At 38.0% G+C, this 17401-nt stretch overlaps 1 protein-coding gene across 7 annotated transcripts; it reads right to left on the bottom strand.

Moving 5' to 3' along the window:
* Positions 1-10693: 10693 nt before the first annotated feature.
* On the bottom strand, positions 10694-16946 carry Cyfip (Cytoplasmic FMR1-interacting protein Sra-1). 7 transcript variants are annotated; one of them, XM_073959408.1, is made up of 12 exons: positions 16789-16946; positions 16284-16574; positions 15057-16220; positions 14311-14978; positions 14075-14248; positions 13898-14016; positions 13694-13806; positions 13434-13633; positions 12828-13363; positions 12655-12749; positions 11823-12209; positions 10694-11759 (listed from the first exon to the last, which is right to left on the bottom strand). In XM_073959408.1, exons 2-12 carry the CDS (start codon positions 16488-16490, stop codon positions 11553-11555), a joined length of 3870 nt encoding a protein of 1289 aa, XP_073815509.1. In that variant the 5' UTR covers positions 16491-16574; positions 16789-16946; the 3' UTR covers positions 10694-11552. The 7 variants fall into 7 exon arrangements, 5 of the variants coding, with proteins under 5 accessions (XP_073815509.1, XP_073815510.1, XP_073815511.1 ...); XM_073959409.1 differs by having other exon boundaries at positions 16649-16926; XM_073959410.1 differs by having other exon boundaries at positions 16626-16918.
* Positions 16947-17401: the final 455 nt, after the last annotated feature.

Here is a 17401-nt window from a genome sequence, read left to right as displayed (position 1 = left end):
CACTTGGTATGTTCCTATACTTTAACAACTGGTAAAAGTGGCAAAAGTTGTCGACTGCACTCATATCAATTGTATGCTTATATCAAGTAAGGGGACACTTTTCGAGTAAAAAGTGGTAAAACTTGAAGATTCTTGCACGTAAAGGAACAGAGCTACTATGTATGTATGTTAGGGTTATGATTTTTTTACAACCTCACATCCGTGTAGCATAGCGTGATAAGTTTCTACATAAGATTACATAAAATCGTAATTATAAGGTGATTCGGTGAAAAACACGTTACGGAACAAAATGATTTTAAAATTTGAATTTATCAGAATTATGGTCAATTTTTTTAAGTCGCCGTAGGCAGATATATAATTGAAAATAAACTTTAGAGCCACATGAGACAACCAAACTGACAAACATATGTATGTTTGTCAGTAATTTTAGGTCTGTCTGGTTACCATGGCAGAACTACCAGGTAGTGGTATCACACCAGCTGATCGAATATGAAAAGTCAAATCCCTTTATAAAAAAATTATTTTTGTTGTAATTTCCCCAACAACATAAAGAAAGTTTTGACATAACAAATTCAAAATTTTACGATGCCACTACCTGGGTAATTGTGCCATGCTGGTTACCCTAAAATTTGTAACAATTGCTCTGTTCCAGAACCTGCAAGAAGCTACTATTTTTTACTACGATAACATTTTTTCCTTTATGTTATCGGAAAAAATATTAAAAATTAGTAGATTCTGGAAGTCGTCTGTTAACACAAAAAGTCAGCAAAAGAGAGCGATTCGAGAGAGACATTTTGACAGTTCTTTTACTTAGAGTTTGCAAATTCTTGATAGACAAATTTCTTCTAGCAAGAACTTGTAACTCTTCTTTTTCCTGAAAACAATCAATCATCTGCTTTTAATTTTTTGTTGATTTATGTTTGTGAAAATTAAAAACAATTTTATTGCGAAGTCTAGTTGTATTATTTTTTTGTAGAAGAAATTTGCAAAGTGGAAAATCCATTTTTGGGTCATTTTTTTATTTTTAATAAAATACAACATCGTTTCTTCCTTTGGTTCCCTCATTGGCGGACAAATTGTTCTGTTTTGGCAAGTCAGCTGATTGCTTGCTGAGAAGGTGTCTGTTTACTTTTTACAATTACTTTGGAAAATAGAATAAAAACTCCTTACTCTCTGAGAAAGTTCTTGCTGGACAATTCTTGCTGGAAAATTAACCAGGCAGACTTTTTCTTTAATTCTGAAAATCATAAAAATATCGTAAACGCTTTTATCAAATATACAATTGTTAAACGAAAAAAAACAAAAATGTTTTTAATGTGGTTTGTGCATTACCATTTTCAATAGGTGTGTACGATGACTTTCCCAGCAATAATTACTCAGTCAGTTCCAGCAACCTCTCTCAGTGAATTTTACTCTCTCAGGCAAGAAAAATTGCAGAAAGTTATCGAACAACAATTTGCAAAAACTTGCAAGAAAGTCAGCTGTTTCCCAAAATGTGTGAAATTTCTTTTTGTTTCTTTTAATATTTTAAACAAAACGGAACAAAAACATCAATTTTAAAATTGCAGTTTACTTATTAAATGCTCTAATCCTATCCACAAAGCAACGCTCTAGAATCTGAAAAAATGTGCAATTGTAAAATTTTCTTGGTCAAAAATGTTAACATTTCGAGTTGCTTACATTAAACAGGTGATTAAAAGTCAGCTGATCAGACTTACAAATTTTTTCCGTGACAAATTTTCCCAGCAAACATTTGCAAGATCTCAGTCACTAAACTCTCCAAACTCGCTCTCTTTTGCTGGATAACTTTGTTATCGAACAGCATTCAGTACGAATTTGTACAAATTTTTGGGTTATCGTACAGACCTAATATTTGAATGCAATAAACGTTATTTTAGTAAGCTTAACTTTATTCATTCGTGCAAAAGAAAAGTTTTTTGAGAAAAAAAATAATTTTCATTTCATAAATTTTTCAAAAAAATATTTTTTTCAATCGGTTTGAGGAAAATTTTCGAAAATTCCTAACCCTAATGTATGTATTTCCCCTATTTTATTGTTTGTTGTTTTTGCTATTAGACTGTTGTCACGTTTAGCAATAGCAATCTCCACAACAAAAAAGGTTTGAAACTGATAAGAATTGCTTTGTGGGATTGTAACCATCTACTGGAAAATTGTGTATTTGATATCTAAAAACATATCCATAGAATGAAAAGCATTCTCCACAGCTGATATAGGAAATGTGTGGGCCGGTAATAAAATTATTTATAAAAGGGTTGACTAATGACGATTTACTGATAACTGTGTAGAATTGAGATAAGGTGGTGATTTTGCCACTGACCGTGAAATGCAAGTGGGGAATAGCTTTTTTATTGCACCAGTCTGTTCAATACGGACCTATCTCACTTAATCCTGACTCTAATGACCCGTATATGGAATGTATGGGGGTAGCAGTTAGGTGTGTAACTGCCGCGGTAGAGTTGCTTAACGTACACATCCCACCGATAAATAGCTGTACTCCGGGTTATAGGCCCAAAATTAGCCCGCTTTTTGAAGGTCATAACCGTCTGGTCTTGGGGGACTTTAATTATCATCACGAGTTGTGGCATTCGGTCATCGCAAACCACCAGAGGCGTATGGTGCTGGCAGAGCAGATGGATAGCTCTACGTTTTGCACGATCAGTGAGGACGCCCCTATCAGAATTAGCGGAGAGTGGTACAGTTTGCCATCGTGTCACCTGGTCTGACAAATGACGTCACCTGACAACCCGTCGTTTCTCTTGGATCAGACCCTCTCCCCATAATTGTCTCCATCAGCAGACCGTCCAATTTCATCTCCTCTGAACGCCGCACTTTCGTCAATCATGGGAAAGCTAATTGGCCGAGTTTCATCGCTTCAGAGATTTGCCATATCCTTCTGATGTTCGGATAGCAGAACGGACGTTCTGGGACATCATCACTGCTGCAACCGCTCGCCATATGCCAGCTGGTCGAATACCTGAAGTGAGACCAAACTTCCCAGCAGAGGCGGCGGGACTATCAAATGGGCATGTTAAGCTTCGTCGTGCCAACCCCAGAGACCATGAGCTGGCACTGAATGTTAATAAACAGAACAAGTGGTTAAATCAACTGAAGAGTTGCAATATTGGAGCCGGAATAAGTGAATTGTGGGTAACGCTTAAGTCACTCTCGAACCCTGGAAAGAAGGAAGATGAGACTTCATTCACGTTTAGCGGCGTTACGCTGACTAAACCGATGATATATATTTCAACCGACAGTTAAGTTATTTCAAACCGACAGTTTGTCGAGCACACCGCGATTGACAGGGCGAAGAGAAAAGTACTACATTGCATTAGATATCTTATTGCCAGGGTGATCAACCACCATTAACAATGGATGATGTTGCGAATGTCATCGGGAACGCTAAATCATCCAAAGCGTTGGGACCTGATGAAATATCAATGGTAATGCTGAAAAATATAGATGTGCCGGGAGTGGAGTATCTCACTAAAGTTCTAAACCTGTCGCTAGCAACCCTCATCGTTGCGGATAATGGACAGGGTGGTCACGTTACTGAAACCAGGCAAGGGCGCCAGCAAAGGTGAATCGTACAGGCTGATTTAGTTTTTGTAGTCCGTAGCAAAGACCCTTAAGGCCTTAGTCAGAAATAGCTTTCCAGTTCCCGATCATCAGCATGGATTCCGTAAGCAGCACTGCAAGACAACAGCGCTGCACGCTATCGACACACATATTACTCGAGGAATCAACCAGAGCAAGCTGTGTGACAGATCAGTGATAGTGGCGCTCAACTTAACAAAATCCTATGATACCGTCAAACACTCCACGCTGTTTGAGGACAATGGGCAGACAACCCTCCGGCCAAGCTTAAAACGTTGAATAATCAATTATATGTGTGAAGGACAGTCGTACGTGGAATTCAGGAACAAGAATTCCAATCCTCCTTAACTATTTAACCTCTACCTCTCCTGTATTCCACACCCTCCACACAGCATTGAACCGTAATGTATGCGGATGATTGTACGATCTTTGCGTCAGGTGCCTTCCCTGATGTCAGTTGTGAACGGCGGAACTCCTATTTGACTGATCTTATCAGCTTTTCCCACGCAAGGAATATGCAAATATCCACCACCACCATTAACTACCCCAAGATTCTAAGGGTCACATTCAAAAGCATGTTCACGTCGTCCGCGCATACTACTGCTATCTACCACATGATGTAGGAACAAGGTCCTCAAATCTCCAGCCGGCAGAAATTGGGGTACAGATAAAGAAAACTTGTTGACCACATACAACGCGATAGGTCGATCTATGCCGAGCCAGTGTGCGATGAACAGGCTTTACTCAGTGTTAGTGAGTCAATAGGAGTTAATGTAGCATTCAAGTTTCGCAAGATACTATCTAAGGATCCCAAATCCATAGGTACTATTTAGTGGGGTTAAGGTTTGTGGACTAACTCTGATCTAGAGACTTTTCATCTGATATCATGTGTTCACTTTCCCGGTGTTTTGCAAGCCACAATCAAACCGGAACTGAAGAAGATGAACAACTGAAAGACACATTAACTAATATCACAAGACTTCAATAGCCATTAACTGCTTTCAGCCTCCCAAATCGCTGGCCGTGGATATTGTACCAGCAATGCTTCAGAATGGATCCATTCGATACAATTGCATATTGCCTAGCTGTTATTTTTGTTTTGGCTACGTGGATGTCATCGGTACTAACCTGTCGTAATATTTTTCTTACCTTTACTTTCTCAAGGCTGCTTGAGTAAAGTCAGCAACCAATAAGAACGCTTACAATTAACTCTTTCAAGGGCAGACAATCCAAAACCATGCCCTTGCTCATAATCGCTCTGCAGCTTGAGACACATGTTCCATAAGTAATGTAGACTTGCATTTAACCCTGTGAGCTTCAGAAATATGATTCTTTGGCTTTGTCATTTGACTTTTAAACTTCAATGAAAATGGCGCCCAACGTTTATGAGTCATCTGGACAAAAGTTTATCTTCTTATTGTTCGTTTTCCTCGGTATGACCATAGTTTTATTGAAGGTATTCTCATTCTGAGAATTTATCTTAACATTTGTCCTAGTTTTCTAAAAACCTTACATTATATTATTGTTCCTCTGATATTTGTGTTTTATCAGTCATTTAAATCAGTAGATCTCAGCACGCCTACATAGTAAGTAAAAAGTACTTGCAACTACTTCTCATTTCTCTTTTACTGAACAATTTTGTTATCGAACAGCATTAAGTAAAAGTTTGTAAACATTTGTACAAACTATTGTTAACATTTTTACAACTTTTGAGTTATCGAACAGACCTAATATTTTGCAAAAACTTGCAAGAAAGTCAGCTGTTTCCGAAAATTTATGAAAATTGTTTCTGTTTCTTTTGATATTTTAAACCAAATGGAACAAAAACATACATTTTAAAATTGCATTTGATTTATTTAATTCTGTAATCCTATCCACAACGCTTTAAAATAGGTGTGTCTTTTTACGTGATCATTTGTAATAATTATTACGAAATTTTACTAAATGCTGTCTTTTTACACAAAAGTTCAGTAAAAGAGAGCGAAATGAGAGAACAATTTTGACAGTTGTTTGCTGAGAACTTACTAAAGGTTGCTAGAAGAATTTTTCCCAGCAACATTTAGCAACCTCAACCTCTCTCAGTGAATTTTACTCTCTCAAGCAAGAAAAATTGCAGAAAGTTATCGAACAGCATTTTGCAAAAACTTGCAAGAATTTCAGCTGTTTCCGAAAATGTATGTATGTTTTTGCTTCTTTTGATATTTTAAAGCAAACGAAACAAAAACATAAATTTTAAAATTGCAGTTTACTTATTTAATGTTTTAACCCTATCCACAACGCTTTAGAATCTAAAGAAATGTGCAATTGTGTAGTTTTCTTGGTCAAAAATGTTAACATTTCGAGTTGTTTACATTGAACAGGTGATTAAAAGTCAGCTGATCAGACGTGCAAATTTTTGCGGGACAAAAGGTGCGTACGATAACCCAATAATTTGTACGTACAAATTTTTACTGAATGCTGTTCGATAACAAAATTATCCAGCAAAAGAGAGCGAGTTTGGAGAGATTTTTGGAGAGTTTTGTGACTGAGAACTTGCAAATTTTTGCTGGGAAAATTTGACCCGCAAAAATTTGCAAGTCTGATCAGCTGACTATTAATCACCTGTTCAATGTAAACAATTCGAAATGTTAACATTAGGTGTGTACGATAACCCAATAATTTGTACAAATTCGTACAAATTTTTGCTGAATGCTGTTCGATAACAAAATTATCCAGCAAAAGAGAGCGAGTTTGGAGAGATTTTTGGAGAGTTTTGTGACTGAGAACTTGCAAATTTTTGCTGGGAAAATTTCTTGCTTGAGAGAGTAAAATTCACTGAGAGAGGTTGCTGGAACTGACTGAGTAATTATTGCTGGGAAAGTTATCGTACACACCTATTTTTGACCAAGAAAATTTCACAATTGCACATTTTTTTAGATTCTAAAGCGTTGTGGATAGGATTAAAGCATTAAATAAGTAAACTGCAATTTTAAAATTTATGTTTTTGTTCCGTTTGGTTTAAAATATCAAAATAAACAAAAACAAATTTAATACATTTTCGGAAACAGCTGATTTTCTTGCAAGTTTTTGCAAAATGCTGTTCGATAACTTTCTGCAATTTTTCTTGCTTGAGAGAGTAAAATTCACTGAGAGAGGTTGCTGGAACTGACTGAGTAATTATTGCTGGGAAAGTTATCGTACACACCTAAATTTTCCCAGCAAAAATTTGCAAGTTCTCAGTCACAAAACTCTCCAAAAATCTCTCCAAACTCGCTCTCTTTTGCTGGATAATTTTGTTATCGAACAGCATTCAGTAAAAATTTGTACGAATTTGTACAAATTACTGGGTTATCGTACAGGCTTATTATGTTTGTATGTTCGTTCTCCTGTTCAATCTGGCTCTGGGTCTATCTCCAGTTCCAGGAAAGTTGCTACTTCGATGGGATGTAACCACAGATCCACTGGAGTTAGATTGACAACACTCTGGCTATCGGTAGAACTTTACGACTACTTTTTATTCGTCGCTAACTTACCGAAATATATCGTTAATTACCGAAATTATAAGCATTTTAATTTTACCGATTTTTGTCGGTAACTCAAAAAATGTGTTAAAGAATCGCACTGCAGATATGCCTGGGTGTATCGGTGGCCAGCAGATGGTAATTCGGATGGCTCCCACGGTAACACCCGAGCAAGTACTGCAACGATAGCACATCATTATGTTGCCGTACTGGAAGAATCTTTGCCTCCTCATGTAGATGGTCCACTGTAGATTTCGGGAGGCACCGTGTTGCTGTTCTCTGAGCGACGTTCTGACACATTTGAATCTTATCCCACTGCGTGTCACATAAATTCGGGGACCAAACTGGCGCCGCATAGCTTACCACAGACCGACCTATCGCTTTATACGTGGTCAACAAGGTTTCTTTATCTGCATCCCAAGTGCTGCCGGCTAGGGACTTAAGGACCTTGTTCCTACATTTCAGTTTATAGCAGATAGCTGTGGCATGCGAGGACGACGTGAAAGTGGTGTCGGAATTCTGCTACCATCGACTATGATATGTCTGTTTTGTTTAGAGTTGTGAAATCTAGTGAACTAGTTCGGTACCATAGTTCGTTTGTGTATGAGTTATTTCATAAAAACAAAGAGATAGTATTACTCATACGCAGTTCGTCCATACAAACGACAGGTGTCCACTGAACTATATAGTGAACTAGGTCGTTCAAACGAAGTAGATTTTAACAACTCTACTGTTGATCTAGGGGTTCTCTCTTGTAACGCTGGACATCTCATTCTTGATCATGAAGATCCTATCCACAATATGGCGCTTAGGATGGCTCTCACGGTAACACCCGAGCAAGTACTGCCACGAAAGCATGTATTGGAATAATCTTTGTGTCCTTATGTAGATGGTCCACTGAAGACAGGAGTAGGCATCCTGTTGCAGATCTCTGTGCGGCATTCTGTCAGGTTTGAATAATTTTCCATCGTGTTTTGCTTATATTCGCGGACAACACTGGCGCCGCATAGCTTACCACACACCGACCTATCGCGTTATATATGGTTTCTTTATCTGCATCCCAAGTACTGACAGCTGGGGACTTAAGGACATTGCTCCTGCATCTCAGCTTGTCACAGATGGATGTGGCATGCGCGGGCGACATGAACATGCTGTCGAATGTGAGCCCCAGAATCCTGGGGTAGTTAATGGTCGGAATTCCCATCGACCATGACATTCAACTTAGTGCTCACGTCTGTTGTACATGTGGTCAACAGAGTGGTCGTAGATTTAGTGGCGGATATTTGCATATTCCTCGCATGGAAAAACGTGGTAAGATCAGTCAAATAGGTGTTCAATCCACATACGTTACGATCTCCGTATGGAGGGGGTGGATTACAGAATAGGTATAGGTTAAACAGTTCTGGAAATATCACCAACCTTGTGAAACTGCCTGCTTCACTCTACAGGGCTTAGACTTCTTGTTCCTGAATTCCATGTACGATTGGCGTCCACACATATAATTGATTATCCAACGCATCAAACTTGGCCGAACGGTAGTGTAGTCTGCTCGATGTCCTCAAACAGCGTAGAGTGCTTGACAGTACCAAAGGTATTTGAAAAGTCGGGCGCCACCATCACTTTTCTATCACACGGCTTGCTCTGGTTGAGACCTCGACTAATACATGCGGAGATGGTTTGACGCATCAAACTTGGCCGAACGGTAGTGTAGTCTGCTCGATGTCCTCAAACAGCGTAGAGTGCTTGACAGTACCAAAGGTATTTGAAAAGTCGGGCGCCACCATCACTTTTCTATCACACGGCTTGCTCTGGTTGAGACCTCGACTAATACATGCGGAGATGGTGTGCAGGGCTGTTTTCGTACTGTGCTGTTTCTGACAGTATAGCTATTTCTGAGAAAAGCGAAACCGGTCTGTACGATTAACCTTTGATGGTATCCTTGCCTGACTTCTGTAGCGGGACCACCCTGCCCATTTTCCAGACTTCGGGAACGATATGTGTGGCTAGCGACAGGTTGAGAACTTTAGTGGGATTCTCATACATCCAGCTGTTTCAGCATTACCATGGAGATTCCATTAGGGCTCAACGCTTTGGATGATTTAGCGTTTCTGATGACATTCTTAACATCAACCTGTGGTGGTTCAACCTCGACAGGAAGAGATCTAATGTGACGTAGTACTCTTCTCTACGCCCTGTCACTTCCGGGTTGCTCGACAAACTGTCGTCGATTGCAGCAGCAAGTCGTGGAACGTCCTTTCTGCTACCCGAACATCAGAAGAGTTGCACATATTTCTGTAGCGGTGATTAGTGAAATATCTGAAACTGGGCCAATGATTGATGAAAGTGTGGCGTTCAGAGGTGATGAAATCGGGGGTCTGCTGATGGACACAATTATGGAAAGATGATCTGTCCAACGGACGGGTTTTATGTGACGTCATTTGTTAGACCAGGTTATGTCTAGAGAACTGTGACACTCTCCGCTAATTCTGGTAATCTGCTCAGGCAGCACTATACCCCTGTGGTCGTATCCGAGGACCGAATGCCACATCTCATGATGAGCATTAAAGTCTCCCAAACCAGACGTGCTAATATTGGGTCGTTCTATAACCTGGAGTACAGTTATTTATCGGAGGGATGTATACGTTTAGCAACTTTACCTAGGCAGATCCTCATCTGACTGCATTCCATGTACGGATCATTAGAGCCAGGATCAAGCGAGATATGTAGGTCTGTATTGTATTGTAGCTCCACTTCTGGTGCGATCCTTCCTCAGTACGTTGTGACGATCACAACGCTGTAAACTGCATTTGTTGTTGAGCTTGGTTTACTGCACCGCCCCCACTCATAAAGTCCACTATTTCTTACCTCAGAGTCAATTGCAATTAAATTGCAAAAATGGTGAATTTTCTGGGATTTGCTGTTGGGGAGACTGAGGGGGACGACTTACTGGGGGCTGTGTTCACGCAGTATGCAGCAACAAAATCCTTTTCGCGGTCCCTCGCATGGACAAGTCTATAACACCCCCTGAGAAGCAACCACTCCTGCGTCGTTTGCATCTCACCGATGATTGGATTTGGGTGAAGATGCGGATGTGACAAACCGTGCAGAAATATGTTGGAATTGGGTTATCCTCCGTCCCGGCACAGACCAAAAGAATCCGGAGCATACTGCTCCTAAGACAGAAAAACTATACAAATACAAACATGTGTACACTGAGGTGGCAGCCACTGGCCGAAAAACGGGTGTTGTTTGGTTAAAGGTAAATCCGGTATTGAAGAACCCGCCTCCATGGGATTGTGGTCGGTATGTGGTAAGCTTTTTCGTTCACGTAGCATAATCATATACATTCGTTGCAGTGCCTCCTTAGATGTTACCCTAACCGTCTGACGAAAAATTATTATCGAATGCGGGGAATCAACTGCATCGCCGCTGTTAAAATCTTATACAACAAATGTAACGTACATTTTTCTGAGAGAATTTAAAGAAGACATGAACGTATCCCACCAAAGGTATGCCTATTTATCTAATCATCACTAAAGTCTATTGACCCAAAAACAAAAACAACTTAGTAAATCATGTTTTTTTGCTACGAATATCAAAATTGTTTTTATTTTATGTTTTATTGAAAAAAAAAATTGATTCCTTTTGCTTTGTAACATAAATACCATTACTAGACGAGTATGTATGTTTGTATATATTATTCGTAATAGATATTGAATGATGAATATATAAAGTATATTTGTTGTATATGTTTACGCCTTATGTAACGTTAACCAAATACCTTTGAAAGTGTAAAACGAAAAGAAAAAAATGCAATTCCATTTATTTATTGTGTTGGATATGAATCTGCTGAGTGTTTGTCTGTCTGTGTGCTTCATTAAAATGCATTTGTTTAAATATTATGTTAATACTTTTGAATATACTTTGAAGAGAGAAAAAGAAAAGGCAAGGAAGGAATTGTTGATTGATTGACTCAAATTACAAGCCAATTGCGTGTGTTGCAAAAGCATACTAAACGAAATATGATCTTTGGCCTCTTCATACAGGTCTTGTGTTGGTTGGTTGTGGTGGTGGTTGTTGTTTTGTTGGTTGTGATTGTAAAGAAATAGTTTTTTTTTTCACTTTTTCACTTAAAACTTTAATAAAATGCCAATGACAATGTTTGTAAAGTTGTTTGTTTCTTATGTTGGTAATTTTGTTACTTATAAAAAGAAAACAAAAAATAAAATAAAAAAGAAAAAATACAATATCTAATAAATACGTATACTGGCTAAGAAGAATATTTGTTGTTTCTGTTTGCTTATTGTTTAATTGTTTTAACTATTAAATATATATGTATGTTGTTTGTATGTTTCGTTTATAAATATTGTTTTTTAAATCGTTGTGCACATACTGTGTGCCCCCATATATACTTATTTGTTGTTGTTGAGTATGAATTTAATTATTCATACTTTGCCGCAACTTGTTGGGATCTTGATAATGCGAAGATATAACCGAAGGATGCTGAGGTGGTGGGAAGCAACGAACATGTTCAACATTTGAGCCTTCCACATCACTACCTTTTAGATATTTATTCAAAATAGCAAATATTTGAGAATTTAATACTTGGAATCTGCGTATACGATCCACCATACGTTTTAGTTTCTAGAACAAGAGAAATTTATAAGTAATTATAATTTGTTATTTTTTTCTCTCCGAAAAACTTACAATTCCCTTGACATCTTCATCCTTGCCATCAACACGCTGCACTCTCAAAATGTGATAGCAAAAATCTAAGGCCTCGAAACGCCTTTGCTGTCCCAATAATACAATCATTGCACAACCGGCCCAGTTTAGACCTTCTCCAAACAATTCCTCAATTGTGTATTCAGTACCACGTACCGGTATACAATAGACAAACTGTAAGGCTGACCACAAACGATGAAATTCCGAGCATTCGTCAACGTGTATGATTCCATTAGCCGGTGCTGGACCAGTCCAAACCGGATCATCCAAGTAGCTTTTAATGCGATTTAAAATAACTTCGAAAATACTAAGGCCACAGCAAAGGCGTTCACGTGTCAGTAGGTCGCCTTCGCGGGCAATCATTGCTTGCTGAAAATGAAAAAATATAAATCACTCTATGTACAGAAAAAATGCTAGTAAAATCGGTCAGATTATGAATAAGGGACCAAAGTAAATTTTTCGTTATTGCTTAATGGGCCAATGTTCTGCCTTTACCACCACCAATTCTGGCCCACTAAGAATTGAAGCGGCTGCACCAACAGAAACTTAGTTGCTCCAAAACAAGTCTCATTTGTCTAGGCAGTTGTTGTTCTTACGCTTCCACGGATGGATAAATACCATGAATACCACTCAAACCTGCTTGATATGCCTGCTGATGTAGATGTTTTGTATCTTTGGACCTCTCTCCCCTCCCTGCTGTAACAATTCAATTTAGTTCATACTATCCACTTTCGCTCTCCTTCTTACCACTTAACCCTTTATGTAATTTTCATAACGCTAAGGACATTACTTGCTATTTGGTTTGTATGCCTACCTTTGCCGTGCCTAGCTTCTCCACATTCGAGACAATTTGTAGATTTGCAAACTGGGCTTCTAAGCGTTTTTGTTTGGCTTCTGGTTTTTCATTTTCTGCAAAACAAATAGAAAAAAAAAAAGTTAAGACCTCAGTTAATTTTCCAAAAAAATTAATAAACATTTTTAACATACCCTTGCAGAATGGTCTGGGGAAAATATTTTGAAACAGTGCAGCATGCAACAAATCACACACCTCCTCCTGTGACAAAGCCTGTTCAATTAACAAACAGAATATAATGCAATTACCAAATTCACGGAATGATTGAAATAGTTCTGTTTTTGTATCTGGATATTGAACAATATCTGTCAAATGGGCTTGATAATAACTCAAAACACCGGGTGAACCATATTCACAGCGTGGTAGTTTGCATGACTTGGGCATAGCACTCATTAGCGTCTTGGTAAATTGTAATAATGAACCTTGAATTAGCGGTTTAACGATATCTTTTAGTATTATGTCCATAACTACAGCAATGCCTTGATAGCCTAACAAACGGCACATAGCATGGAAGTGGGGAGCTCCAACAAACCCGGTATATTGACCATATTGAGTTGAATAGGCAGCATTCAATTGCTTCGAACCCCACAAATAGTAATGGGACATTTGTGGTGGCTTTTCACGTTGCATTGGTTGCGCTGAGGCCAAATTTACTTTGCTGCGTACAAATCTAAAGGGAGACAAGAACGTAATTCAATTAAATTCAGGTTTTGTTTTTCATATTTGGTATTATGACATACCTGTTTGTGGCTGCATTATAACAATAGTTAACCAAGAAATCATAATTCAATTCAACAAATACATGTAAAGTTATGCGTCCATATGGTGCCAATACATTGTGATTGGCTTCCTTGACCATAGCCTCGAAATTGTCTAAGGCTAAATATTTACTTAATAATTTGTGACAAATACGATTACATTCCAAAAGGCCTTCAAGTTCCTGCAGGAGATATTTGGAAATGAGAATTTTTCCTTGGTATCTGCATTGCCTCTAACTTACCACTATGCCGGTAATATCATTGCCTTCAAAGCGACTTATTGCCAATTCAATACTCTTGTGCATATTAGCATTAATACGTTGCGTTATAAGTTTGTTCAAATCAATGGAGCGGCCTGAAGAAAAAAAACGTTTTAATGGATATTATAAGTAAAAAAGAATACGAAGAACTTAAACTTTTAATCGTTTTATTTCCTGTACACTTACCCAACAATTGAACATGTCTTTGTTTGAGTAAAGTTTCATAACGATTATTTCGAGGATATGACTGGAAGTTGAAGCCCAAAACTTCACATTCCAAACGGAAACGTTTGTCCAAGAAAATGCTGCAAAATATACAAAGTTTATTTTGAGTTTCAACTTAAATTGATTCCATAAGCTTACCTTCCAGCCAATTGCTTATAGTGAGCAAAGATTTGTTCACTTAGCTTATAAACAAACTGATCAAAACATAAATTAACTTCAGCTTCAACCTCATCGTATAAGAATTGTTTGCGGAATACAGTTAAGGCATAGTGAGCCGAATCGTTGTACAAATCCAATGGATATAAAACAAACCTTAAATGAAATAAGCATTGCAATTAGAATAAGAAATCTATATAACCTACAGTTAAACTTACTCCATCATTGATGGCTCCTTGGTTTGTAAAATATGATCGGTCAATATCCACGGCATTGACATTTCAATGGGGAATTGTATACGCTTTTCCATTGTTATCAAATCCTTGCATTCCTCGTTGTGTTGATGACGTACCATACACTTATTAACCTTACGTCCCATTGTCATTTCCAAATAGAATTCACGATACCATAATTGTGAAAGATCACAACATTTTTGTAGTGTATCGCTAAAGTTTAGCAAGTAACTCCAATAGAATGAAGTTTTGTGGAATGCATCGATTTGCATAAGACAATTACCATCAATGTCTTTACGTAATGTACGTTTACCGCCAGACTTGTCTGCAATCAATGACTCCAACATGGTACGTACCATATACAATTGGGTCGAAGAGGGTCCAACATTGAGACGTGGTACATGTATACGAAAGCCACCATCAGGATCTTTTTTACCCTTAATAACTGGATCATCGGTTGGTTCATAACCTTTTTGCCAATCTGCAGCAGTTTCACGTACTGACATAATTATACTACGTATAAGATCCTTTTTATTTTTGACAGCCTTTCGCAATGGTTCACGTAAGGTGAGTTGTACAAAATCTTGTAGTTCCGAGTAGATATTGCGACGTATTGCTTCACACAACACAGTTTCAATGCGGGCCATAAGGACCTGTAAGAAAATAAAAAAAAAAAAAACAGAAAAAGACAATTACATTAAATTTCTAATTAGAATTCAATCATAACTCACCTGCAAACCCTTAATCATGGCTATAACCTCAATCAAAGCAAACTTCTCCTCTGATGTGTAATTGTAACGTGTGGCCCTTTCATATTCCTCAGCCTCCACAGGACACTCTTTGTTCTGATGATGATCAGTTGGATGCAATAGCTTCCATGAATATAATTCCGTTACAACACTTGTCCACTCGGATAGTAATTGTAAGCCCCTTAATGCCAAATCTGCAGTTGCCCTATTCTCAGCATCCGAAGGGTTTTCCTTCACAGTTGTTGTCACTTCATTGGTGTAACGAGCCAATTCCGATATATACTTAACATGATCCTCACGTATTTGAGGCAAATGTACCATAAGATCTGCCTGAGGACTGGCAGCGTTCGAGCTAGACAATGGCCATTTACTGGGATCATAATGTTTACTCCTCTTAATGTAATTGAAAGGTGCAATTTGCATATCTCCAAACAAGGGCACCACTTCCAAATTCTTGAATATACGATCTATTCGATCTAAACGTATCTTTTTCTTTTGATCCAATTTATTGATGTTACAGGCATCGCTGTCCATAAGGAAGAGGCCAAAGCCCATTACCTTCACCAACATATGTTTCTCCTCGGGCGTCAAGTACATTTTTGTCTCAAACATATGGACACAAATATTCACAACATCCGAAAGTAAATCTTCATAGCCTACAATCTTTTCCAATGTATCTTTGACTGTGTCACGTATTTTATTTTGTGTTGCCAAAAACATGGAAAGATTTTGTGACTCCTGTAAGGTGTGCGAATCTGACATAACTTTTAGAAATTGAGCCGCTCTTCGATATGTACTGTAATCGTTTTTAACACTCGATTTCATGTTCTTCAATTCATCCAAGACTGCAAACATATTGATAAAACGACCCAAAGTCAAGAGATATGCTTCTGATACAAAATCTTTGCGTTTTTCTGTGTGACATAGTCGTTTTACTTCACCGGAAAATGCTTCAATGGCTTTGCGTTGGAAATACATGAAGTTCAGTAGCTTGTTTACTTCGGGAGCCAAGACCTCCACGGTCTTTTCATAAATCTCAACACGATTGGGTTGTTCATTTGATTTGGGTTGGGGTATGGCCCGGGAACAACAACGCCAAGTGTATAGCATAACAGAGTGTTTTTGGCCTTCATCAAGTAAAATGTTCTAAAAATAGACACAATTTTAAAGCATTACCATATTATCACAGGGAGCAGGGAGTTTTCTTACCAAATTTGCATGAGTTGTAGCCTCTTCAATATACTTGGCTATACCAGTAACAAAACCATTGCGATCTTCAAAGTTTGTATCAAAGTTGGCCTTGTAAATCACGGAACATGGTTGGGCCTCAATGCAAGGCTGTTCATCAGGCAGAGACAGTTCATCCAATACCTCCACATTTGATAAGGCATCAGCCAATGTGATTTTTTCTGTCATGTTTGTATTCTTATACTAATGTCCGGTGTCTATTATAAATAAAATTTTCACATTCGCATTGACTTTTATAGCGCTTTTCCGGCTCTGTAATGACAGCAATTATTGATTTTCATTAAACTATGTCATTCATACCACCCTAATGTTTCATTAAATTATACCCTCACTGCACCCACTGACAATCAGATAGGAAAGGGGGTTGGGTGTGTCAATTATCACTTCACAAGTGACGAAATCACATTAAAATCACTTGTATTCCATCATCTGCACACTTCCCTTTATGTCCGATGACTTTTCGTACCTTTTATTGAATAATTTTTCACAAAATAATAACCCACAACACAAAATTAAAAACTTTTTTGATGAGTAAACAACGGAGCTCTTTTTTTCTCGGACACAAACACACCCGCATAGAACTGTCAGTGTTGTGCGTAGGGATATGCAAGTCGACTTTCGATTAATCGACTTTTGAATTAACGACAAAAGTCGGGAAAAAAACGCAAAATTCTGAATGAAATAGAGCTGGCAAAAAATCGATGGCACTATCGATAAAATCGATTATTATTTAAAAATTCAATATCGATAGATACTTTTGCCTATCGATATTATCGGAATAAAAATCCCTCGCAAGGCCTACAGAAGGTCGACCATTCAGAGTTCTGTTAACAACTTTTGACAACAAACATAATAGATTGTTCATTATTGTGATTTGATTTCCTTTGTATTTTATGTCACAATAATGTATTTGACAGCAAACTAAATAGTCAGGGGTAATTAGTTTGGGCTGAGTGTCCGACTGTATAGACTGTGACCTAAAGCTGGCAAAAAATCGATGGCACCATCGATAATATCGATTGTTATTTAAAAATTCAATATCGATAGATAGTTTTGCCTATCGATATTATCGGAATAAA

Source organism: Musca autumnalis, unplaced genomic scaffold (assembly GCF_047663935.1).
Source record: "Musca autumnalis isolate F117 unplaced genomic scaffold, ASM4766393v1 scaffold_1, whole genome shotgun sequence".
Classification (NCBI taxonomy): Eukaryota; Metazoa; Arthropoda; class Insecta; order Diptera; family Muscidae; genus Musca; species Musca autumnalis.
This window is presented reverse-complemented; position numbering and strand designations above follow the sequence as displayed.

What these genes read in the sequence shown, in the direction of transcription:
- Cyfip (XM_073959408.1), bottom strand. Translation starts at nt 16,490, where the DNA reads ATGACAGAAAAAATCACATTGGCTGATGCCTTATCAAATGTGGAGGTA. An exon ending in CCATGATTAAGGGTTTGCAG is followed by an intron (nt 14,979 to 15,056) that starts GTGAGTTATGAT and finishes ATTTTCTTACAG; the next exon opens with GTCCTTATGGCCCGCATTGA. An exon ending in AAGGAGCCATCAATGATGGA is followed by an intron (nt 14,249 to 14,310) that starts GTAAGTTTAACT and finishes ATTTCATTTAAG; the next exon opens with GTTTGTTTTATATCCATTGG.